The sequence below is a fragment of the Pseudorca crassidens genome, chromosome 1 (assembly GCF_039906515.1).
Source record: "Pseudorca crassidens isolate mPseCra1 chromosome 1, mPseCra1.hap1, whole genome shotgun sequence".
NCBI classification, from domain to species: Eukaryota; Metazoa; Chordata; class Mammalia; order Artiodactyla; family Delphinidae; genus Pseudorca; species Pseudorca crassidens.
The window spans coordinates 193,200,919-193,227,774 of NC_090296.1; the positions used below are offsets into that span (position 1 = coordinate 193,200,919).

A 26,856-nucleotide genomic window follows, 5' to 3' on the forward strand; every position below is an offset into this window, starting at 1 on the left:
CAGAACACTGCAGGGCACATAACCTTTTCCAAGTGCACAGGGAAAATCTGTCAACACAGACAATATGGTGAACCATAAAACAAGGCAATCAATTTTAAATGGCTAAGAGTCAAATAGATTATGATGCCTGATCATAACATAATTAAGAAATCAATAACAAAAAGATTATAAAATCTCCAAATATGTGACAATAAAACATTTCTAAATAACACACAAAGAAAAAATTACAAGAGAAATTGGAAAATACTTTGAACTGAATGATAATAAAAACAAAAAATGTGTGGGATGCAGCTAAAACAATAATTACAGAGAAATTTAGTTCTCTAAATGTTTATATTAGAAAAGAAGATTGCAATTCAACAATTCAAGTTTTCACCTAAAGAAGCTAGAAAAATCTGAGCAAACTGTACTCAAACTAAGCAAAACAAATCAACGAAATATAAAACAAAGAATAAAGGAACTCAGTGAAACAGTAACACAGGATATTTGAAGAGACTGATAAAACTGAAAGTCTAGCTAGATCATTTAAAGTGGAGAAAAAAGAGGAGAAACAAAAATTACTAGTACGACAAATAAAAATGGGGACATCATAATAGATAGTATAGAACAATTAGAAGAAACACAAAATCTCTAACATATGCAAATTACCAAATGACACCAAAAGAGAATGTAAAGGGTCTTACAGCTATGGGAAAAAAACAAAACTGAATCCATAATCTAAACTTTCCCACAAAGAAAACTTAAGACTCAGATGGCTTCTCTAGTGAACTCTTTCAAACAGTTAAGAAAGAATATCAATTTTATACCTTTTATAAGATCAGGATATTCCTGATACAAAAACCATACAAAGATACTAAAAGAAAAGAAGAAAACTATAGACCAATACCCTTCATGAAGTGAACAAGGTAGAAAATTTTAAACAAAATATTAATAAATCAAATCCAGAAATATATAAAAAGGAAAATATAGAAAACAAAAACCATATGATCATCTCAATGATGCAAAAAAGCATTTAACTAAATCCAATACCCTTTCATGATAAAATCATTCGACAAACAAGGAATAGAAACACAATTCCTAAACCTGACACAGGTCATCTACAAAAAACTCAGAAAGGGCTTCCCTGGTGGCGCAGTGGTTGAGAGTCCGCCTGCCGATGCAGGGGACACGGGTTCATGCCCTGGTCCAGGAAGATCCCACATGGCGCGGAGCGGCTGGGCCCATGAGCCATGGCCACTGAGCCTGCGCATCTGGAGCCTGTGCTCCGCAACGGGAGAAGCCACAGCAGTGAGAGGCCCATGTAACACAAAAAAAACAAAACAAACAAACAAAAAACCCTCAGAAAACATAATACTTATTGGGGAAAAACTGAATATGTTCTCCCTAAGATCGGGAATAAAACAAGGATGTCTGCTCTTACTACTTAATTTCACTATTTTACTAGAGATTGCAGCCAAAGCAATTAGGCAAGAAAATAAAATGCAACCAGCTCTGAATCGGGTCTTTCAGGACCCAGTCCAGCTGCCAGTTTGGGGCTGCAGTCTTCTAACAGCCTGACTGGGGCTGGATGAACCACTTTCCTGTTCAGTTCACAGGGTTGTTCGTAATACTGCATCTGGCTTTCCTCAAGAGCAAGTGATCCAAGGCAGAATGTGAGAGAGAACAAGAGAGCACACCCAAGATGGAAGCTGCAGTGCCTTTTATAACCTAACCTCAGAAGTGACATCATTTCTCTCTTGTTCTCACTTGGACACAGAGAACAACAGGAGGAGACCACAAAAGGGTGTGAATACCAGAATGCAAGGATCACTGGGGTCCACAGTGGAGTCAGGCGACCAGAGGAGAAAAATCACGTGACCACCTCAATACATGCAGAAACAGCATCTGGGAATACTTAATACTCATTCATAAAAACTAAGAGGAAACTAGGAATAGAAGGAAACTCAACGAGATACACAGTATTTTCTAAAGACATAGTTAGTAACCGCTTAATGATGAACAACAATACTTTACTCTTAAAATCAAGATAAGGCAAAGATATTCCTACTCACTGCTTCTCACCCTGTATTAAAGGGCCTAGCAAGTGTAAAAAGAAAAATTAAAAAAGATAATAATTGGAAAAAAGAAATATAATTTTTATTTGCAGACAACACGACCGTGCATATAAAACATCTTACGGAAGACGCTCCCCTGCACACACACACACACACACAAAAAGCCAAACCAATAAACAACAGCAACAACAAAAAAACCCTACAGGACTGTGTAAGTAAATAAGGAAAACCATACTAGCCAAGGACATTTTACAAAAAACTGCTGCCTTTCTAAATACTAATTAAAAATGAAATTTTAAAAATTCCACTTGCAATGGCATCAAAAACATAAAATACTTAACTATAAATTTAACAAAATATAGGCAAGTAAAAACTACACTCTGGGCTTCCCTGGTGGCGCAGTGGTTGAGAGTCCACCTGCCGATGCAGGGGACATGGGTTCGTGCCCCGGTCCGGGAGGATCCCACATGCCGCGGAGCAGCTGGGCCCGTGAACCAAGGCCGCTGAGCCTACGCGTCGGGAGCCTGTGCTCCGCAACGGGAGAGGCCACAACAGTGAGAGGCCCACGTTCCGAAGGAAAAAAAAAAAAAAAACTACACTGCTGAAATTTTAAAAACCTAAACAAATGGAGAAATATACCACGTTCACAGAGTAGAAGACTCTACTGTTAAGATGCAAACGCTCTCCAAATTGATCTATTAATTCAGTCAAATTTCAATAAAAATCCTAGCAGGCTGATTCTAAAATGTATATGCATGTAAAAAAGATCTAGAATAGCCAAAACAATTTTGAAAAAGGGGATTTACACTACATGATTTCAAAACTTCTAATGACGCTATGGTCATCAAGACAATGTGGTACTGTTATAAAAGTATGAAAACTGGAACATAATATATAGCCCAGAAATTTACCCACACTTGTACAGTAAATTGGTTTGTGACTAAGCACCAAAGCAATTCAATAGGAAAAGGAAATGGTGTTGGACCAATTCAAAAATTTATTTATTTATTTCTTTTTTAGCTGTGCCGTGAGGCTTGCAGTATCTTAGTTCCCCAACCAGGGATCAAACCCACGCCCTCAGCAATGAAAGCACGGAGTCCTAACCACTGGGCCGCCAGAGAATTCCCTGGACCAATTTTTTATATGGAAAAAAATGTCTAACATACACAAAATTTAATTTGTGCTGATCATGGATCTGTATCTCCATGAAAGCACAGATTTTTCTTTTCTTCTCTCTACCATCAAACACGCTGATACCTCCCCTAAGAGACTTAAAACACATAAGTGGTGAATAAATATTTAATAAAAGAACTATGCATGAGGAAAAAACACGCCATAGTAGAAAATAACGGGAAGGAAACTCTTGGAATACAGAATGGTCAGGAAGGGCTCACTGAGAAAAAAAGCATGTGCGTTGGTACCTGAAGGCACCAGCTCTGCAAATACTCAGGAGATGAAAATTGCAGGCAGAGAGCAAAGATCATGAAGAACTGGATGAGGAAGTCCCTAGTGGTCCAGCAGCTAGGACTCTGTGTTCTCAGTGCCGAGGGCCCAGGTTCAATCCCTGGTCGGGGAACTAAGATCCCATATCTCACACGCTGAGTGGCACACCCCCCCCCAAAAAAAAAGAAAAGGGACTGGATGAAAGCCATTTAGAGTAGCCTGTGAGTGAACGAGTGGGAAGAGTAGCATAAAAAACAGGAGGCCAGGGACTTCCCTGGTGGTGCAGTGGTTAAGAATCGCCTGCCAATGCAGGGGACACGGGTTCGAGCCCTGGTCCGGGAAGATCCCACATGCTGTGGAGGAACTAAGCCAGAGCGCCACAACTACTGAGCCTGCGAGCCACAACTACTGAGCCCACATGCCGCAACTACTGAAGCCCACGTGCCTAGAGCCCGTGCTCCACAACAAGAGAAGCCACCTCAGTGAGAAGCCCGCGCACCGCAACGAAGACTCAATGCAGCCAAAAATAAATAAATAAGCAAACAAACAAGCAAATAAATAAATAAAAGGGCTGTAGTAACAGTTTCCTTTAAAAAAAAAAAAAAAGGAGGCCAGATCATCTGGGGTCTTATAGCTCCACAGAGTACATTCAAGAATTCTAACCACAGAAATGATGTAATCCAATTTGTGATTTTATAAAATGGTCTTGACGACTGCATGAAGAATGGATTGGAAAAAGCCAGGTAGGAAGCAGGAAAGCAGAGAGGAGGCTCTTAGAGCAACTCAGGTGACAGAAGAGGATGGTGTCCTCTCTCCAGGATGGAAGCTCACAGATAACACTGGAGCTGACATTCTAGCAGATTTGGGTATTAGCTCTAATTTCTATTTTGTCACTTTCAACTCTTTGTTGACTTGTTTTTTTTTCAAAGATTCCCTTTATGAGGGCAGGGATTACGTCTATTTTGTTTACCGCTGCTCTCCAAACCCAAGAGATTACAGGAATGACTATCTATGAGACTGGAGGTCAGAACCTGGCATGATATGGTACAGGTGCTGTCCAAGGAGAGCCACCTCCTTAAAACAGCAAATAGGAAGGCAACAGGGAGAGAGCACTGCGGCCCGTGAAACCCTAAAGTATGCTAAGAATGCACATGGGCTTGTTTACCAATATGAGAAGGCAGGCTACAGCCCAAAACTTTACGAAGCACAGACGGCACCGTTAGATGCTCTCCTGCAGTAGGCAGTCAACTTATGAAAGTATTGGTTGAAAACATGAACAATTCTAGAAAGGTCTAAATAAACATAGATAAGAAAGGCTAACTGTCACACCAGTCAGAATGGCCATCATCAAAAAATCTATAAACAATAAGTGCTGGAGAGGGTGTGGAGAAAAGGGAACCCCTCCTACACTGTTGACGGGAATGTAAATTGGTACAGCCACTATGGAAAACAGTATGGAGGTTCCTTAGAAAACTAAAAATAGAGCTACCATATGATCCTGCAATCCCACTCATGGGCACATATCCAGAGAAAACCATAATTTGAAATGATACATGCACCCACCCCAATGTTCACCGGAGCACTGTTTACAATAGCCAGGACATGGAAGCAACCTAAATGTCCATCAACAAATGAATGGATAAAGAAGATGTGGCACATATATACAATGGAATATTACTCAGCCATAAAAAGAAACGAAATTGAGCTATTTGTAATGAGGTGGATAGACCTAGAGTCTGTCATACAGAGTGAAGTAAGTCAGAAAGAAAAAGACAAATACCGTATGCTAACACATATATATGGAATTTAAGAAAACAAATGTCATGAAGAACCTAGGGGTAAAGCAGGAATAAAGACGCAGACCTCCTAGAGAACGGACTTGAGGTTATGGGGAGGGGGAAGGGTGAGCTGTGACAGGGCGAGAGAGAGTCATGGGCACATACACACTAACAAACGTAGTAAGGTAGATAGCTAGTGGGAAGCAGCCACATGGCACAGGGATATTGGCTCGGTGCTTTGTGACAGCCTGGAGGGGTGGGATAGGGAGGGTGGGAGGGAGGGAGACGCAAGAGGGAAGACATATGGGAACATATGTTTATGTATGACTGATTCACTTTGTTATAAAGCAGAAACTAACACACCATTGTAAAGCAATTATACCCCAATAAAGATGTTAAAAAAAAAAAAAAGATGTGGTACATATATATAATGGAATATTACTCAGTCATAAAAAATGAAACAATGCTATTTTCAGCAACATGGATGGACCCAGAAATTGTCATATGTGTGAAGTCAGAGAAAGACAAATATCATATGATATCGCTTATATGTGGAATCTTAAAAAATGGTACAAATGAACTTATTTACAAAACAGAAACAGAGTCACAAATGTAGAAAACAAACTTATGGTTACCAGGGGGGAAAGTGGGCGATGGGGGGGGGTATAAACTGGGAGACTGGGATTGACATAGACACACTATTATATTAGAAGAGATAACTAATAAGGACCTACTGGATAGCACTCTGTAAAGACCTATATGAGAAGAGAATCTAAAAAGAGTGGACAGATGTGTATGTATAACTGATTTACTTTACAGCAGAAACTAACACAACATTGTAAATCAACTATACTCCAATACAAATTTTAAAGAAAGACAGGTGAACCCATGATGAGTTGTGACAAGGCACAATTTGGGGTCTGTCACTAAACTGCTGGCCTTGACACCATGAAGAACCTCATGCCCCACTTCACCCCTTCCCTACCTCCACCCCACCCCCAAGAGAAACTCCCACTCCCACATGTAATACCACCTGGGTCTGGCTCAGTAGAACATGACTTATTTTTTTATGTGGGCTAATATTATAGGAGAAGCTTTACGGGACATGCTACATCAATGTAAGATATTATATATGTATTCAGGTGATAGGAACTGTATTTACAGATATGCCTCTGGAATTAAAAAAAAAATTAAATCTGGAAGCTCAGCACTGCCGGCATTTCTCCCAGGGCAAGAATACATTTAGTGTCCTATTAAATCAAAGGACGGTCCACTGGAAACACTGGCACGCTTTACCAGCTGGTGTTAACAAAGATTGATGCACACGTTCAATCACACCCAACCTGACATTGGGCTTCCAGAAATTTATAATACAGAATGGAAACGTTTTATGTGTTGCAACTTCCCACCCCCTTTAAAGCAGTAACTCACCAGGCAGAAATATAATTCATTTAGCATTTTTAAAATCCACACTTAAAGCATTTTCCGGGGCTAAAGATGCGCTGGAACAGAATATATAAAACGAAACTTGTTAAAAAATAACATGTAGGAAGACCTCGTGGGAGCCATTTTTGATGATCAACTAAGGCCATGGGAATCCAAGATCAGGATATGTTATTTTGCGTGAAGTATGGCGAAAGGAATATTAACACAGAAATAAAATGTGAGCGCACGTAATATAATTCAAGGTAAAACTCCAAAGTCGGGGAAAGATTTCTCTATCCCTCACATTTTCTTTATTTTCCAAAGAATAAAATTAAGGCATATGTTTGGAACCACTGCTGTCATCTAGTGATAAATGATGCCTTTTCACGGGCTCAGTATTGATACATTTATGGACATACTATTAGAGGAATATTTATTTTTGAAGTCAAAATATCGGAACTGAAAATCGGATGCTGTCAATTACAAGCCATGTCCATAAGGCAGCTCTGGGCAAGTCACCATCTCCCTATGCACCTTGGTTTCTCCATCTTTAAGAAGTGGCCAAAAAGCCCTCCTTGTCTATAATATAGAACTGAGATGAAGTCCACGACACCATTCTATAAATCATGGTATTTTGTGTAAAAAACCAAAGTATTTCTGGAAATCTATCTAGCTTAAAAGTAACTTCAAAAACGTTCATGATCAACTGACAAAATCAATTTTGTACACGAAACACAGTTTCTAGTTCTGTAGGAAAGTGCTCGTTAAGCTAACATATCACGGGCCGTGGCAACCACTTCATAGACTACCAATTTTTTCTTCTGAGGTGTGTATCTTTGTTACTATCTAATCTATAGTGCTTTTTTTCCCATAAAAGTGCTATTTCTTTATATAGACTATATTTTGCTTTGTCCTAGAATGGGGCACGGAACAAAAGCGGCAAATGGTCCCACCCCTATAGTGAACCTGGAAGAGTTACCCCAGACTGTGGCAGTTCTACGTCTGGTTCCTCATCTAATTGGCCGTGTGACCTCAGCAGGTTACTCTACACCTCTCAGAGCTTCATGTGTCCGTCGGTAAAATGGGGAGAAAGCCTCCAACCTCGCACACCTGTTGCGAGATTTACCTGAGGAACTATGTAGAGAATGCCTAATGGAACAGTTTACGTGCTCAGTAAATCTTAGCCTTCTCCTCCTACATGCTTTTCGCTTCTGTGGACCAACACAGAAACGCCACAATATTAAAAACAAAATAATAAGATACGTAATCCTAAGGGACGTTAAACACGCAAATAGATGCTCCGGCACCTGTGACCCTCCTGGCTCCTCTCAGCAGACCTGCATCCACTTCTCCCGGCTGCACACGGCCCTGCGCCAGACTCCACAATCACACCTGGGCCTTGGAGGACACTCTCCCGAAGGCTCTGGCGGGAGTGACTAAGAGGCAGGATCAGGATCACCTCTTCCAAGGGACAGAGAGAGAGGCCAAGAGCTTTACTGACAACCATGGTAAGGTGAGTTACAACAAGTTACACCAAGTACCCCCGGCGTGCCTCTCGCCGGACTACTGTGCGTGGTCAGCATTTTCCACGTTACAAGTCTGGGTCCGTCCAGAAGTAACCTGGGCTTTGCAAACACAAGTGTCTACAGGGGCCAGTGAAATCAATGTAGTGAGAAAAGCAAAAGAAACAGTAACGTGAGTGAGGGGACTGGCGCTTCCAAAAGTCTCAAACTCTTGATATTTTCTACATAAATTGAGTTTGAAATGAGAGTATGTTTATCATGTCATTTGAAACTTGTGCACTGCTCTCCAGACCACGCCGCAGGCAGCATTCCAAACTAAATCTTACAAAGCCTGCAATTGTTCTGACTCACAGGATACCGACGTTGTGTTTTATTTTTGTATCTTACAAATTAATTTTAAAAGGAAAGCAAAACATACAAAATACTGTATAACCCTGTTACATAATTTCTCCGTTTCTGTTTAATGAGGAATATTCAGAGGCTCAGGTGAGGATCTTGGTGAACTAGAAAGTGCTCCCCAGTTGGAAGAAAGCCAGCTGCTATCACTACGGCCAGTGATTAACATGGGGGTAAGTGACTGGCTCAAGGTCATCTGTCTTGGGATGCATGGAGACAGGACGGTGACCCAGGCCACTGGACGCCACCCACCACCCTCTCAACTATGCTGTCCCATGTCTTGATTTCATTCAGACGTCTTAAGACGGACACGTGAACAAAACCAAGAAGAGAAGTAGAAAAGAGGGCCAATTCAGCAGTACTACTTCTTACTTAACCTAATCAGACAGACCATGACCTATTTCTACCTTTCACAAACAGGATTTAGGCAGAGTAAACCAATTCTGATAACAATATAAGGTTGCTAATCCAGAAGAGAGAATCTGGACTAAAAAAAAATTTGTTGAATTTATCATGCTCTTGGTATCTGATTTTTCTGGAGATGGTTTTGTAACTGCCATGACATCTTTTCTCAAGAAAAGAGTTAAAAGACTTCACATGATAGCTAAACTAGTTTGCCCAGGTCCACAACAGTCTCCCTTTGTTCTAGATCTTTAATGTGTTTAATGTATAACAAAATAAGAAAGATTTAGAAAGATGGATTTATTTAAGGGGCTTCAAACATGAATCACTAATACGTAGACAAGTGACAAAAGGATTACGGTGTATGCACACATCAGTAATGTTAAAAAATGAAAACAATTAGAACGGTGGTTATCAAGAGTTCTGGGAGAAGGAAAAAATCGTCAATGAAACGAGCAGTGTCACAAAAGGTCACATAAGACAGTGAGAAATTAAACCACTGGAAGGACTTCCCTAGTGGCTCAGTGGTTAAGAATCCGCCTGTCAATGCAGGGGACATGGGTTCGAGCCCTGGTCGGGGAAGATTCCACATGCCGCGGAGTAACTAAGCCCGTGTGCCACAACTAGTGATCCTGTGCTCTAGAGCCCGCAAGCCACAACTACTGAGCCCAAGCGCCTAGAGCCTGTGCTCCACAACAAGAGAAGCCACTGCAATGAGAGGCCTGTGCGCCATAACAAAGAGGAGCCCCTGTTCGCAGCAACTAGAGAAAGCCCAGGCGCAACAACGAAGACCCAATGTAGCCATAAATAAATAAATAAATAATTTAAAAAAAAAAAAAAAAAAAAAAAAACACTGGAAAACCAAGTTATCCCCAGCAGGGAGGCAGTTTAAGATCTTACCATGGGATGAAGAAGGGAGCTAGAGCAAGCATGCCTAAGTGTTCAATACTTCGGACAAGTTCACAGTCTTACAAAGGACATCCAAAGTCAAGAAGTGAATGAACGAATGAGTGAATGAAGCAACCAAGCAACAAGCTAACCACAGAGATTTCTAAGTAGAAGAACCCGGTGACCTGCTCCCAGCCTCAATTCTAAAACTCACAAAAAGGGCAGAGCTTGGAAAATCATCTGTGAAATCAAACGTGTATCAGGAAAATGATGACGATGGGACTGAAAGGATGGCAGTGAAACCCTTCTTGCCAGACCTCCTGTCTGCCATGCGTGTTGCCCGCGTGGAGTCCTCACCCTCTCCTCCCCACTTCTCTTCCCTTGCAAGTCCCTTCTGTGACACCCCTTTGCTTTTTCTCACCTTTCCCACTGCAGGCTACATCTCAGCCTTTCTTTTATCCAACTCATCACAGTGTGTTGGAGACGGGCGTTTGGACTTTCTCAGCCATTGCCTCTCACCAAGTACTCAGCCTCTAAATAGTCAACGTTTAATAGTATAAAAATCCACTGTGTGTGTGTGTGTGTGTGTGTGTGTGTGTGTGTGTGTGTATTATTCTTTTAATCCTCACATCAATACTATGAGAAAGGACTACTACTCTTACCCTCATTCTACAGGAGGCATGGAGGGTAAAATAACTTGTCCACAATCGCAGAGCAAGGAACTGGGAGAGTGAGATTTGAACCGAAGCCTAGTGATGAGATGAGCTATAACCTACTACATAAATTAAAACATGTTTTAACCCTCTGGGTAAGATAACTGGCAACCGACAGAGTGGCAATAACATGAAGCCATAAGACATGTATCATCAGAGTCTTAATTGACCAAAAAGAGCATACTGTATTTCCTTCTCTCCTGCCACAGGAGAGGAAGTATTTTTCTTTAGCTTCTCAACATTATTAAGAAAAGGATTAACAGGTGTAACGAGAAGGACTTGAGATGGGTGCCCCCCCTCTTTCTTAAGTCTGTTCACCCTGAAGAACACAATTAGAAGGAAACTCACAACTCATGACACCACTTACTCTCTGAATGGGATTAATATTTGCTCCTACTCTTCACAAATATGCTAGAAACAATACCATAAGCTTCTCGTATTTCTGTAATACAAACTGCTTTGGATTAGTGGTGCAGAGTAGGAGACTAAGCTAGCAAGGCCCAGGTATGGGTAGCAACGCCCGCATCCCTTCCGTACGCTGTGAAAATTGCTGCAGGTAAGGTTCTGACATCTAGAAACACTGCTTTGTTGCACGCCTGGCTGACCAACACGACTTCCTTCTCCAAAGGCAATTAATTATCTGGTTGACACATGCAGGAGGAGAGGTCCCAGGACTGTCTAGAAGCCAAGAAACTAGAAATGACTCTACCACGTGCAAGGAACAGAATCCTGGAAAACTTAGCAAGGAGAGACCAGGTAAAGACATACACTGCACATCTTCAGCTCGTAAGACTCAGAAGTCTCACATGTGAGTGAGAAAATACAAGATCGGAACAGAATCTACTGCTCGCGGAGCCGCCGGCTCTGAGATCACCGTTAGGCTGTCTACCTGGGGGCTTTATCTGCTGCTCTGAGGACCGGTCAGGCTGTCTGTCCCCCCTCGTCCCCCACCAACGCAGGCCTTGTCTCCACTGCACCGATGGCTTCTTCTGCTCATTAAAAGGGGCTGACACTTCACTTAGTCACCGTGCTGCTCTTTACTGATAGAAAGAGAGACGGGCTGGTCCGAAAGACTTCAGGATTCAGGCAGGCTCAGCAGAAGATGCCAATCCTGTCTGTTTCACCCCTTCACTGGCAGAGTTAGCTGCACGTGTCAGGAAAAAATTTCTCCTACGAAGCCAAAACGTTCTCACTGCATTTACAGTGGGGAGGCCACAGTCCCTGACTTGGCCACAGAGACTGGCCTAAGAGCCAGCCCGACCCTTGAAGGTCCCTGATCCTTCCTTCTGGCTTTGGGGTTTAGGAACCAGGGTGCTTCACGGCTCTATCTTCTGCCCTCTACGGTCACGTCCCAGGGACCCCATCCAACCTGTGGCATTGTGTTTACGTTGACGATGCTCACAACTGTGCCGCCAGACCTCTCTTCTGAAATGCAGATTCTAACATCCAGTTGCCTTCTTGATTCGATATCCAAAAAGCGTCTCAAACTGAAGGTGCCCAGAGCTCAGCTCACGACCAGCTCCCGTCCTCCAACTCCCTAAGCCACCCTTCCCACCATCGTCCCCGTCCTTCCCGTTCCCTCAAACCTCAGTCACTCCGCGCTCTATCCCCCTCATGCAAATCGACAGTTCCCACTAGATTTGCCTCTGAAACACACCCAGACCCTAACCATTGCCGCCACCTGGATGAAAGCGGAAGGGCTGCCTTCCTTCTGGAGGCTTCAGGGGCTCCTGCAGCTTCCGGAGGCTGCCCACAGCCCTCAGCTCACGGCCCCTTCCACACCCGACTCCAGCCTCGTGATTCCGTCATCACACCCGCTGCTGTCCCTGGCCCTCTCGCCTCCCTCTTCCGAGGGCCCCTCACCATTACGCCGGGCTCACCTGGGGAACCCAGGATAATCTCCCCACCTCAAGATGCGACCTTGCGTTGGCAAAGTCCTTTTACCATGCAAACTAGCCTGTTCCCAGATTCCAGTGACGGAGGGGGGAGGGCATCATTCGGCCTTTACCAGAGCGTCTCACTCGGTGCCCTTACAGTCCCAGGTCGTCGGGTCCCCACTTCCTGCCTAAGCCCCCCTCTTCCAACTCTCCCCGTCACTCACTCAGCTCCAGCCACACTAGTCTTGGCGCTGTTCCTCAACACACAAGCCCATCTCAGGACTTCTGCACCGGCCTTTCCCTCTACCCGGAAAGGTCCCTCCCTGCCTTAGGTCTCTGGCTAAATGACACCAACTTACGACGGGGCTTTCTTTACCGACACCCAGTAATAGAGTAACGCCCCCCCCCCATTTAAACACTCTCTTCCATTCTTATTTTTTCCCCAGGGCATTTAACATTATCTCTTATGCTTTCTATCTATCCATCCATCCGTCCGTCCATCCTCCCTCCCCCACTAAAATGTCATAAGGGGTGTTTTGTCTCTTGTTGTATAACCCCCCAAAATAAAACATGAAGTAGGGACTCAGTAAACAGCGGCTGGATAAGTGAATTCTACATTACTGGAAAAGTTTGTTTCCTTGGAAACAAAACCTGGCCTAAAGTAGGAACTTAATTACATTTGAACGAATGAGGAAATGGATGGGTAAATGACAGACCCACATTATATCTAATTTTCTACAGGTATACCGATTAACATAAAATCAAGTGATTTACTGCTTAGGAACCAGACGTAACAGTTAAAGTAACTTATTCAAGGATGTACAACGAAAAAAAGTAATACAATTACGTATTAAAACTCCAACCCAGCCTCTGACTTTATTTTGCAGTGTCCCTGAATGTTCTTAGATCTGACAAGTCAGAATTCATCCAGATTCCCTTGCTTGCTTCAAACCTTACCAACAAGGTTTCAAGTTAATAAACTCCAAATTTACTTTCAGAGGAAATTCCACAGAAGTCTCAAAAGCATTTACCTTGTTTATTCAGATATATAAAAAGTGAACATACAGGGGAGAGAGCGTCATCCACCCTTTAAAACACATCCAGAAGCGACCCTGCTGTAGGGACAGATTATAAGAAGCTTCAAGTCCACAGTCCCTAGCACTGCTCGGCCGCCAGCCAGGGCAGCTCCAAACGACCACCTTGGGTACCAGGTACACAGACAAACGAAGACACTCCTACGGCAGCTGGGTGGTTACCAGGGGGACAGAACCAGAGCAACAATGCAGCTGGCTTGGAACGGAAGAGCAGAACAGCAATTCCTTCCGCAGAGGTCACCTCCTCTGCACTGGGCCAAGGGTTATTCTGGCCTTGCTGCCCACACACCTGCACAGCCAGCCATACAAGCTGTCACACTGAATCTCCTCTCCTTCTGCCAGCATCTGGGGAAGCGAGCAGGTGTTGTGCTCCGTTCACACTTGGAATCTGCTTTCTAGGAATCCTCTCACTGGCACACAGATGGGAAGGAGTGAGCCACAGTGGTTAGGAACACGGACCTGCAAAAGGGGCTGTCAGGATTCAAGTCTTGCCTCCGTGACTCACTGTGTCCCTATGGACACGTCACCAACCCTTTCTAAGCCTTAGTTTCCTCACCTCTAAAAAGCCCACTTACTGTTCTTAGGACACTTACTGGAGACAATGCAGGAAAAGCACTTAACACAGTGCCCTGGCACACGAGGCCTTAATACATATTCCTATAATAGCTATTATTATAGTACTATCTATTATAGTATTCTTGACTTAAAAAAAAGATCACTGTTCAAAAATAAGACACCTGTCTTCATCTTAGATAGGGGTTTACCATTTATTTCCAGCTAAGTGTTTGCCTGCAGTTTGGGAAGAGTGCCACCAGGCAGATGCTGAGACGAAGCTTTTCCAGGTAAGGCTAGCAAAAATAAACTCATTTAAAGACTTTCTCCTCAATTCTAGTCCTGAATTAAAAATATATATAATTTGGCCTTGGAGAGCATAACAGAAATGTTAGAGAAATGTGACTACGTGCAGTACGTAAATAGGAAGACCAATGTGAAATTTAAAAATAGAAAGGTACACAGGTATGTGGAGGTTCAACTAGGTATTTTTCTACCAAATTATCAGCGGATAGAAATCACTGATTAATCCAATGCCCTACACCGCCTCACTGTTTGAAAAATGAAATAAAACAAAACGCACATTTTTTTTTCATTTCTCCTCGTCACACTAATCAAGGACGCATGTCAGAAGCGCTAAGTGAATTTTATCAAATTACACAAGAATTGGTCTCACGCGTGGAGATCTGACTCAGTACACTGGGGAGGGAGCAGGTATCTATATTCTGCAAAAGCTCCCCAGGAATTACTAGTGCCAACACCTATGGTTGGCCAATCACTGCCTAGAATCTCTCTTTTGGCAAGAAGGTTTTTTGCCATCGTAAACCTCTTCTCTTGATCCCGTACCCTGCTCCTTAAGCAGGACTGGATGACCCATAACTCAGTGAAGAGACGGACGGTGCCGAGTTACTCTGCAGCCCTTAAAATCAGTACAAATTCAAGACCTTTTACAGCAACAAAGGAGCTACAGAAGATGGGGATGCAGGGATGAAACTCTGTGTTTGTTCCGTGGAACCGGGTGAATGCTTTCCCTTTTAGACTAATGCAGCTCAGCAGAGCTTTCTGTCCCACGGAAATGTTCTATATCTGCATGTTCCTGTAAGGAAGCCACACGCCACGTGTGGCTACTGAACCCTTGACCTGTGACTCACAGCTTCCAAACCGGACAGCCCAGCTCTGGACAGCAGCCAAACTCAGCCCACTTGTAGCCTTCCCAGCACCTTGCTATCTGAGGTCCCTGTTTCATGAACTCACTCAGTACTTACCCCTTGAGAAGTTACCTCATTCCTAGCACGTGGGAGGTGCTGGGGACATAGCAGGGAACACAGATAAACCCCCTCTCTCATGGAGCTCACCACCTGGTTTATAATAACTGCCCTCTTTAAGAGCACCAGACTCATTTGAGGTACTTCCTCAAAGAAGGTTGGGTCAAATGTGTTCTGAAAAATTGTGTTATTTTGCAGATATAGAGAATAGACCTGTGGTTACCAAGGGGAGGGCGGGGAAGGAATGGGAGTGTGGGATTAGTAGCTGCAAACTAGTATCTATAGAACGGATAAACAACAAGGTCCTACCGTAGAGCACAGGGAACTATATTCACTATTCTGTGACAAACCATAATGGAAAAGAATATGAAAAAGAAGATGCCTGTCTATCTATTTATCTATCTCTATATATATGTGTGTCTAACTGAGTCACTTTGCTGTATAGCAGAAATTAACACAATATTGTAAATCAACTCTACTTCAATAAAAGTTAATAAATAAATAAATAAAATTGTTTTCTTTTGGAGCAAAAAAGCAAACAGTCATAGTCTGAGAAGCAATACAGTTCCATGTACTGAAGAAATGGGAGGATACCCAGAGTCTCCACGAGAAAAGAGAGGAGAACTCGTGAAACTTTTCCAGAAGGGCGGCATAACCTCAGTAACAGAATAACTGGTTTGGACGTTATTTCCAAGGAAGGCCACAAGGTCACCCAGAGCCATGTGAAGGACCAGAGTACGAAGATTCAGGGGCCGTGGCGGTAGGCCCGAGGAGCTCCCAGCTAGAACGTCATTTAGCCAATCCCACTGGAGATGGCGTCAGGAGAGAACCCAATTCATGACTGCAAATGGTATCTTTAAGCAGCTGCCATAAACACTTTCACTATTTGGTAAAAGTTTTCGAGGGATTAAAATAAAAAATTAACAGATCCCCCCCAAAAATAAGAGTGATGGTTAGTTTTTTTTTTTAAAAAGCCTGGTAAAGGAGGAGCCCTGGGTAAGACCATTACTACTCATCCCAGGCTCCTTCCACGGCACCAGGCAGGCAGCCGAGCTGGGTCATCTTCCATCAGCAGTTTCAAGACACTGGGAGCTACAGCCGCTCAACAGAGCATCGGGGCAGGACAAACGCGGAACAGCTGAACTCTGGTCAATGACAAATGCGACTAGAAAGGAGCAGAATCGGGTGCCTCGGTGGAGGGTTCGTGCTGAGAAGAGGAGAGAGGGGTTTTCAGGGCTGCTGCACTGGGATCATTATTATTAATTAAAGCCGGAACTCAGACCATTCATCAGCCACCTTACCTAGTTCCGGGGGCAGAACAGTCAGACGGTTCCCCTGAATGTGGAGCTCCTTAAGCTGAGCAAGCTCCCCGATTTCCTTAGGCAGCGAGATCAGGTCATTATCCCTAAGGCTGAGCTAAACAGAAGAGAAACAAGCGGTTGTCAAGACAACTTTCGCGTGAAGAGGCGCTCGGCAGAAACTCTCTCCTCGCCCCTGCCCTCTCCTCTTCGAAGGCTCAGTCCTTTCAATTTATTTACAAGTGTCTGCAGACATGCAAGAAAACGGTCTCGGGGGTAGTGGTTTTATTCCAAAATAAACCGCACTCTGGCTCAAACTGCCTTGATTCCACCCCTACAAGGGCTGCAGGAGTGAAGTGATTTTCTAAGAATTCAGATAAATTACTTACTATCTGCAACTTTGTGAGTTTCCCAATATCAGGCGGCAGGATTTCAAAATCGTTGTCACTTAGATAGAGTGCGCGCAGGGTGGCTGCAAGTTAAACAGCGATATATAAACAGGGTGGCACGGAACCCGACCGTTTGAGGTCTGATCGATACAAGGGAGTCAGCTTTGATTAATAACCCTGGCGTGGTGAAAAGCCTGTGACACACCTAGGGCTCGGGATAATAACAAGCGGGTCAAACTTAGATTTACGGCCTTATTGTGCAGCTGGTGCGTTCAGGAAAACATCTATATCCAGGAGGACTGAGGAAATTAACGATGTATGGGCACCAGCGGTTTCTGGCACAGGGTTTCAATATGCTTTCGGAAAAGGTAACTATTTTTCTTCGATTACTTCCGATTCACGTGTATGCCTCGATCTGCATCCACAGTGAAACCACTGTGTCGCTTCTATCAATGCTTGGGGTCAGAGGGCTCGTTCGTGTGAACAGAGCTAGGTCAAAACATAAATAACCAAAAGGCTGTCTGGTGATGGAGGCCAAAACCACCGTACACTGTTTCTATCATCAGACTAATTATTACTACTTGTTTCTACAGCCTTAACCACAAAAATAAATGAAGACGAAGGCGTTAAAATAATGAAGTGGAGGGCTTCCCTGGTGGCACAGTGGTTGAGAGTCCGCCTGCCGATGCAGGGGACACGGGTTCGTGCCCCAGTCCGGGAGGATCCCACGTGCCGCGGAGCGGCTGGGCCCGTGAGCCATGGCCGCTGAGCCTGCGCGTCCGGAGCCTGTGCTCCGCAACGGGAGAGGCCACAGCAGTGAGAGGCCCGCGTACCGCAAAAACAAAAAAACAAAAACAAAAAAATAATGAAGTGGAGTTTAAAAATAGAGAAAACCCTAACGTAGGCATCATATCGGTAATCAGAAATTTGTTCACGATATTATACACTGATACCAGTCCCCAAACTACTGAAGGCAAAAATCCTAAGGCACGTTTTTATCCTTAACCAAAAGGGAAAAGTACAATCAGATGTATGTTGAATTTGTTTACAGGTATTCAATTACATTCTAATGTCTTAAAATTCGACAGAACTGTATGTTAATATACATAAGAAAAACAATTTCTTCCATGGCCCAAGAAAACATGTTAAAGTTGGTTTCACGTGCTTGACAAAGTCTGGGATAAAGGATATACATAAGGTAAAAAATGAAACATTAAAGACTAACTCAGCAAAGTCAGAATTTCTCGAGGCCAGCTTGTCACTATTTGGAGAGGCAGAACATTTACCTAAAGACAGCAACTCTTTCCTAAAGAGTTCACGAGTCCTCGGGAAAACCAGTTTTTCCTATTTTTCACAAGCATCTGCAGCAAGAAATGCGTTTGTGTATAAAAGGATAAAGTGTGTTCATATGTGACTAACAATTTCTTAATGTCTGATGGTATGCTATAGACAAAATAGACTACGTCAATAAAAACACTTTTTAAAAGGCTTAAACAAGAATCCTGGCTAGAAATGTTTAAGATTCTGTTAGTGGTTTATTAATAGATATTTTTATAAATAACTGATTGGAATATCTTTGGGCAAAAAGCCTACAAAGAGTTAACAGCAATACAGGAAGAAGACACACATTACGTCTTTTACATGCTCTTTAAAAAGAAAGTCAAGTTCTCTTAGCTAAATGTGAGACTTGATCTCATTTAGGTAAAAATCTCTCTCAGAAAGTTAATATGACATTACCAAGTCCACTTGAGTGCAATGGTGTCGGGTCACGATATATCAAGTATACATACTGCTGAGCTATGAGGGAATATTCAAAGGAATCTGAAGGGGAAAAAAATGTATCTGTCCAATAATTTCTCTTGGAGTTTGGGCCCTGGCAAATAAATTTCCCATTTAGAACGCAAAGGACCATTTTAAGGAGATTTATAGAATTAAAAGTTTCTTACTCAGGTAGAAGAAGTTTCCGGGGAGAGAATTTTCATTCAAGTTGTTATAAGTCAAATCAAGGACCTCCAGAGCTGGGAGCGATCCAAATCCTCGAGGCAGAGTGTTGAGTCTATTCATGCTGTTGTTAGGGGGGAAAAATGCAAGACGTCACACACAAAACGTGTATTGATACAGACTACTCCAATCACGTCTGTGTCACGGGCCTAAGAGCCGCACGTGAGAGGCTCAAAGCTCAGAAGACTGCCATAATTCCATCCACTTTACGTGATTTTAACCAGCCTAGTAATTCTAGTCAGAGAATCCACACGTTCAGGAAACATGTGAAAATGTCCTAGTTGTCACTTTCTCCAAAGGTGATGCTCAATCATAGTTTTACACAGAAAATGAGAACATCACAACATATCCATCCTTCTAGAGGAAAACTTCCTTATGAATGAAGCAATAAGAGGACCTCAAAAGGTGCATATGATTAGTTCTAGCAGTTTTCTGGTGGCATCTTTAGGATTCTCTATGTATAGTATCATGTCATCTGCAAACAGTGACAGTTTTACTTCTTCTTTTCCAATTTGTATTCTTTTTATTTCTTTTTCTTCTCTGACTGCCATGGCTAGGACCTCCAAAACTATGTTGAATAATAGTGGTGAGGGTGGACATCCTTGTCTTATTCCTGATCTTAGTGGAAATGCTTTCAGTTTTTCACCATTGAGAATGATGCTTGCTGTGGGTTTGTCATATGTGGCCTTTATTATGTTGAGGTAGGCTCCCTCTATGCCCATTTTCTGGAGAGTTTTTTATCATAAATGGGCGTTGAATTTTTTCAAAAGCTTTTTCTGCATCTATTGAGATGATCATATGGTCTGTATTCCTTAATTTGTTAATATGGTGTATCACGTTGATTTGCACATACTGAAGAATCCTTGCATCCCTGGGATAAATCCTACCTGATCATTGTGTATGATCCTTTTAATGTGCTATTGGATTCTATTTGCTAGTATTTTGTTCAGGATTTTTACATCTATGTTCATCAGTGATATTGGTGGATAAAGAAGATGTGGCACATGTATACAGTGGAATATTACTCAGCCATAAAAAGAAATGAAATTGAGTTATTTGTAGTGAGGTGGAGGGACCTAGAGTCTGTCATACAGAGCGAAGTCAGAAAGAGAAAAACAAATACTGTATGCTAACACATACATATGGAATCTAAAACGAAAATGTTACTGATGAACCTAGTTGCAGGGCAGGAATAAAGAGGTAGACATAGGAAATGGACTTGAGGACATGGGGTGGGAGGGCGAAGCTGGGGCGAAGTGAGAGTAGCATCGACATATATACACTACCGAACGTAAAACAGTTGGCTGGTGGGAAGCAGCCGCATAGCACAGGGAGATCAGCTCAGTGCTTTGCGATGACCTAGAGGGGTGGGATAGGGAGGGTGGGAGGGAGGCTCAAGAGGGAGGGGATACGGGGACATGTGTATGCATATGGCTGATTCGCTTTGCTGTGCAACAGAAACTAACACAGTATTGTGAAGCAATTATACTCCAGTAAAGATCTATTTAAAAAAAAAAAAAGGGCTTCCCTGGTGGCACAGTGGTTAAGAATCTGCCTGCCAATGCACAGGACACGAGTTCGAGCCCTGGTCCGGGAAGATCCCACATGCCAGGGAGCAACTAAGCCCGTGCGCCCCAACTACTGAGCCTGTGCTCTGGAGTCCGCGAGCCACAACTACTGAAGCCCATGTGCCACAACTACTGAAGCCAGCGCGCCTAGAGCCTGTGCTCCGCAACAAGAGAAGCCACCGCACCGCAACGAAGAGCAGCCCCCACTCGCCACAACTAGAGAAAGCCCATGTGCAGCAACGGAGACCCAATGCAGCCAAAAATAAATAAATTTATATACATATAAAAAAGATACATGTGAAGCCTCATAGTTTTCACACTTCTGCTTCATTTGCTTTCATGTATTCCTCTCAATGGGAGACACACCCCCCCGCAAAAAATCACTTTTTTTTTGTTTGTTTTGCAACTACTAATAGTAGTTCAAAATCATCTCTAATTAGAATCAAGGTTGCCAGGGACTGGGGGAGGGGGGTGGGGAGCTGTTTAATGGGTACAGAGCTTCAGTTTGGCAAGATGAGAAACTTCCAGAGATTGGCTGCACAGCAATGTGAATATATTTAATGCTTCTGAATCATACACTTAAAATAGTTAAAATGGTGTATTTTATGTTATGTGCATTTTATCACAATGGAAAGTTTTTAAATATATGTATACACTCCAATGAAAGCTAAGGAAAGCTAAGGAAAATATTTTCCTATTAATGTTGTATTTTCTTCAAGACTCTTATTTTTCTTAATGTGGTTCTCTTTGAACACACTGAAAACCCAATTTAAAAAAAACCTTTTTTTAAATCTAATAAGGCTGACAAATATTGAAAGGTGGGAGGGACTGTGACACTAAAAATAATTCTAGACACCAATGCTTCTCACATGAGGTACAACCCTGTTCACACCCACCAACCAGGCCTCCGAAGAAATAGCTGATAGCGGAGAAAGAAACCTAGAAAAAAGCGATGTCCACCTCTTGATGGGTATAAAACCTTAGGCTAGCTTTACAGTTAGCAAAATAACCTCCACTACAATTTACTATACTGCTAACCACTAATATTTTCTATGAATTCACAATCTGTGAAGCACACTTATGTCAAGTGCTTCACCTGGGTCTTCAGAACTATCGTGGAATGTCGGCAGGACAGTACTTATAATGATCTTGGAATTCTGCGATTAAGTCACAGGTTAAGACAGGTTAAGTACCAAGGAGCCCTGACTCTACTGATGAGAATGACAGGTATCTGAGAGCACCCAGCACTCGTGGAGGCCAAGGCACCCCTAATCCCTGGACCCCGATGTGAGGATGCTGAGTAAACGGAAGGAGAAGAATCAGAGACAGTGAGAAAGGCACAGAAGTACACATCGGGCGCTTCTTTCTTTAAGCCTTGCTCTAAGTTACCCACTTTTGAAAACGACCAATAAAGTTTTTCTTTCCAAACACAGAAATACACTTCTGAAACATAAGGTGCAGGAAATCCACGCTTAGACTTTCTTAGCGGGAAGAGGCATCTCACCAAAAAGAGAGAGCTCTTGCCCAATCTCCAGCCTAGAGCGAGCCTGAGCCTGTCCCCCTCTCTGGGTGGCAAGAATCGACTAAACAGCAGGTTCTCTTTCTCCTTGAGCGAGAAACCAATCCCCCCAACCTGTCAGGAACTCAGCAGAGCCCCTGTGCAGTCGGCAGCAGTGACAGCAGTAGGCCCGCTAACCCGGAGGGCAGAAAGGAAGCCCTAACTTAAATGCCTCAGAAGGCCTGGAAGCAGAGTCGGTTCCACTGCCAGCAACGCCAGGAGCGCAGGACCTGTTCCTCTAGACACCAGCACACACACAGCGACCGGACAGCCCGGTCCCTGGCACTGTCAGGGGAGGCACTGTCATGCACTGCCTACCCCGAAGGGGGCGCTCACGTCCATCTCCAGCTACACATGGGAGCTGCCTTTTTCTTTTTCAATTTTTATTGGAGTCTAGTTGATTTATAATGTTGTGTCAGTTTCTGCTATACAGCAAAGTGCATCAGTCATGCATCTACATATGTCCCCTCTTTTTTAGATCCTTTTCCCATATCGGTCACTACAGAGTACTGAGTAGAGTTCCCTGTGCTCTATAGTAAGTAGGTCCTTATTAGTTATCGATTTTATATAGAGTAGTGTGTCTATGTCCATCCCAGTCTCCCAAATGTATCGCTCCCCCTGGGAGCTGCCTCTTTTCAGGGCATCCCTCTGAGAGCTCTAGCACTCAAGGTTGCCCTGAGAGGTGACAGCAAGGGGAGAGGAAAAACACAGCTGGGATGGAGGTCCAGCTCCAGCTCTTGCGGGCTGGGTGGCCTTGGGGAACTTATTCGGCTTCTCTGAGACCCAATTTGCTCAACTCTGAGAGGAGGGGAGCGATACCCTCCCAGCAGGACTTCCAGGAGAGGAGAGAGAAGACATGGGAAGCCCCTGATGCAATTCCTGGCTCCCAAGTAGGTTCTCAAGAAACGATGGCTATAACTACAACTAGTTCTCAGGAAGTTTGAGAGAAATTTTGATCCCGCCTCCAAGAGGCGAGCTCACCTGAGGAGACCGTGGAGTGCCTGAACCATCAAGGATGGTTTCCCCATCTGCTTAATTTCCAATCGATTCAGGTGTTAAAGATAAAGCTGCTTAGGACTCAACCACGCCCAATGGTTTAAGTTCTCCTGTTTGCAGGTGAGCATCTTCCAAATGCTTATGGAAATGGGAAGACACCCACGTACAGTGGAGAACTTTATAAAACCGGAGAGTCAGAGGCTGTTTGGCATCCTTTCTCTTTCCTCCTCAAAAGCTACAGGAAGACCTATACGAGCACTCCCCTTTTGGAACACTCTGATCTCCAGAGGTCCTCTGGGGCTTCTCCTGATTCAATAAAACCTTCTTGCCTGAAAGGCAAGTATTTTTCTCTCCTCCACAGATGACGTGCTCACATACTTAGCCAAAGAAACAAACAGAAAAAACAAACGCACGAACACTGAACACTGTGCTTAGTGAAAACTTTTACGTCTTCACGAGATAAGCTTCACCATCTCACTAGGTCAAAAGTTATTCCAGAATAGCTGGCACGATGCTCCTGCCGTGAGGTCATCCCCGAAATGATGATCAACTTGGACCCTATGCAGCTTTACACTGTTTGTCAAATAACTCAGCACAATGAATGACACTGCAAGAATGAAGAGCATAATTCAACTTTCCGCTCTTTATTCAGATGGCCTAAAAATCCTTTCCAGTTTTTTGCGGTATGCGGGCCTCTCACTGTTGTGGCCTCTCCCGTTGCGGAGCACAGGCTCCGGACGCGCAGGCTCAGCGGCCATGGCTCACAGGTCCAGCCGCTCCGTGGCATGTGGGATCCTCCTGGACCGGGGCACGAACCCGTGTCCTCTGCATCGGCAGGCGGACTCTCAACCACTGCGCCACCAGGGAAGCCCCCCTTTCCAGTTTCGAGATCATCAGAATAAATAGCAAATAGGATATAAAACTTTAAAATCAACTTCTGGTTGAACGCACAGTTTGGATCATGCCTATACGTGGCCTAACTGCTCTGCTGTAGTAGGGCCACCTGTGTGTAGGTTTTTTTTATTATTATTCTGGTTGTTTATTCTAAGGAGTCCTCTGTGCCTTGCCTTAACCAGGGGTATGTAGGTATAATTGTTCATGCCATTCGAGGACAGAAGTATCATTTGTGGAAACTCATCTTAATTCCTTTCCCAGAGAACTAAGAGTTGCGTTCAAACTCTGACAACCCCATCTGCGTAGCTACGTACTTAAACACAGAAAGTGCTACACAATCAGCAAATCACCAGGAGCCAAAAATGCAAACAGCTCCAAAGACGACAAGGAGGCAACTCAGATGTGATTGATAAAAAAGGGAAAGTTCGGGCTTCCCTGGTGGCGCAGTGGTTGAGGGTCCGCCTGCGGATGCAGGGGACGCGGGTTCGTGCCCCGGTCAGGGAAGATCCCACATGCCGCGGAGCGGCTGGGCCCGTGAGCCATGGCCGCTGAGCCTGCGCATCCAGAGCCTGTGCTCCGCAACGGGAGAGGCCACAACAGTGAGAGGCTCGCGTACCGCAAAAAAAAAGGAAAGTTTACAACTCTGTCCTGAGACGTCCTGAACCCAGCCAATCAAAACCTGTGCTCATTATCTCCCCCTCAAAGCTGTCTCCACCCATCCCTCTGTATCAGCTATCCTATCCCATCCCATCCCATCCCATCCGTACAGCCTCATCGATTTTACCACTGCTATGTATTTTTCATATAAAATCCCTCCCCCGCCTTCACTGTCCCTGCCCTAGTTCACCAGGAACGCTAACCTGGCAGCCTCACAGGTCTCCTCTAACCTCTCCTCCGCGTGACCTTCATACGAAAATCATCTCACCTCGTCTCACGCCCGCCGCTTCCCTGTGCACACTCCCCAACGGCAGGGCGAGACCAGAACTCCTCCATCTGACACACACGCCCTCCACTAGCACTCAACTCCCTGCCACTACAGACATTTATTTCTCTACAGGCTGTTTCCCCAACTGTGACATACGCTCCCTGAGGGCTGGACAGCCAGCACCTAAACGGCTCCTGGCACAGAGCAGAGAGCTCAAGACGCGCTCATGGAACACACAGCAGACCCGTGTGCTTCTCTGCCTGGCCTCACCTCCCACCTCACCTCCCCCCGCCTCACCCTTCACACTCAGCGACCCCACGCAACTCGCAGCTCCTGGAGCGGAAGTCCTGCTTGCAGTCGGAGACATCGTCCCCTCCTTGTGAGTCTTCTCAGCCTTGAGTCTCGGCTCCAACACGACCCCCTGCAGGAACCCTTCCGAGAATCTCACCTGAAGGCTAACGTGCCCCCTGTCGCTCTCTCCGACTGCCACACTCAGCGAGCCAGCTGCACCCTGGCCCTGCTCATCGACAGCCGCTCTGCCTCCATCCTGAAGGCCAGGGAATGTGACTTTCACCGCCGATCCCCAAACAAACAAGGCTCCTGATGCAGAAAAGGCAATGACAGGGCTTCCCTGGTGGCACAGTGGTTAAGAACCCGCCTGCCAGTGCAGGGGACACGGGTTCGAGCCCTGGTCCGGGAAGATCTCACGTGCCAGGGAGCAACTACGCCCGTGCACCACAACTGCTGAAGCCCACGCACCGCAACTACTGAAGCCTGTGCACCGCAACTACTGAAGCCTGTGCACCGCAGCTACTAAAGCCCACGTGCCTAGAGCCCGTGCTCTGCCAATGAGAAGCCCACGCGCAGCAACGAAGACCCAACGCAGCCAGAAATAAATTTAAAAAAAAAAAAGGCAATTACATAGTCCTGAGATAAATGAACCCATAAATAAAACAATGATGATGATAAAAGTGAACATTCAGGTATGGCTTACTATGTGCCAGGTACTATTCCTAGCTTTTTTTTTTTTTTTAGTGAAAGAAGGTTTTATTCAGGGAGATACACACTCCACAGACAGAGTGTGGGTCATCTCAGAAGGCAAGAGACGCCAGGGTACGGGGTTGTCAGTTTTTTTAGGGGTGGGTAATTTCAGAGGCTAATGAGTGGGAGAGTATCCCACCTATTTGGGGGAAGGGGCGGGGATTTCCAGGAATTGGGCCCCCGCCCACTTTTCGGCCTTTTATGGTCCACCTCAGAACTATCATGATGCCTGCAGGTGTGTCATTTAGCTGATGTGTTACAATGATGTTTACGGAGGCTCAAGGTCTAGTGGAAGTTGACTCTCCGCCATTTTGGACCTTACCCATAACTATTAACTCACTCACTAAATGATAAGGAGATTAACTGTAAGAATACATGTCTAATACATACATCTTGTCTTAGCTTCTTTCTTATATGCAAATGAAATATTAGGACTTCATAATTTTCAAATCAGAGATGTAAACGGAGGGTCCTTTCTTTTCTGCTCTGCCAGATGGGTATACAGTCTCTCTATTTGTAGGAGGAAGAAGCTATCTGATATCCAGCTCTAAACCCTACTTCCCCTCAGACCTTGGGAGAAAAGAATGCTCGTGGAGCTTACAAAGGGCGTCTCTCCACCAGAGTGAACCGCAAATTAAGGGTGTCTAACCAGAGCCCTGGTGGAAAAACATAAACTAAAAATCAGTCCATGGATGATTTTTTTTTCATGACTGCTTCCTCCTAAACGGATAAACACCTGGCCCGCGTCTACAGCCGCGCCATGTACATCACGAATG

The 26,856-nt window shown here is 44.3% G+C and overlaps 1 protein-coding gene across 6 annotated transcripts in view; it reads right to left on the reverse strand.

Annotated features, from left to right (window-relative positions):
* RSU1 (Ras suppressor protein 1) overlaps nt 1–26,856 on the reverse strand; it is a 366,553-nt gene that overhangs the window by 296,166 nt on the left and 43,531 nt on the right. For 5 of the 6 annotated variants that reach the window (XR_010934332.1, XM_067704126.1, XM_067704106.1 and 2 more), the window contains 3 exons: nt 19,044–19,162; nt 17,098–17,180; nt 16,712–16,826 (listed from right to left, as the gene is read on the reverse strand). Coding sequence is in view for 5 of the 6 variants with exons in the window: in XM_067704126.1 (XP_067560227.1) it covers nt 16,712–16,826; nt 17,098–17,180; nt 19,044–19,162 (317 nt within the window). In the remaining variant the exon portion in view is untranslated. Of the gene's footprint in view, nt 1–16,453; nt 16,618–16,711; nt 16,827–17,097; nt 17,181–19,043; nt 19,163–26,856 lie in introns of those variants that run through there. The other variant, XM_067704136.1, reaches the window with a different exon arrangement.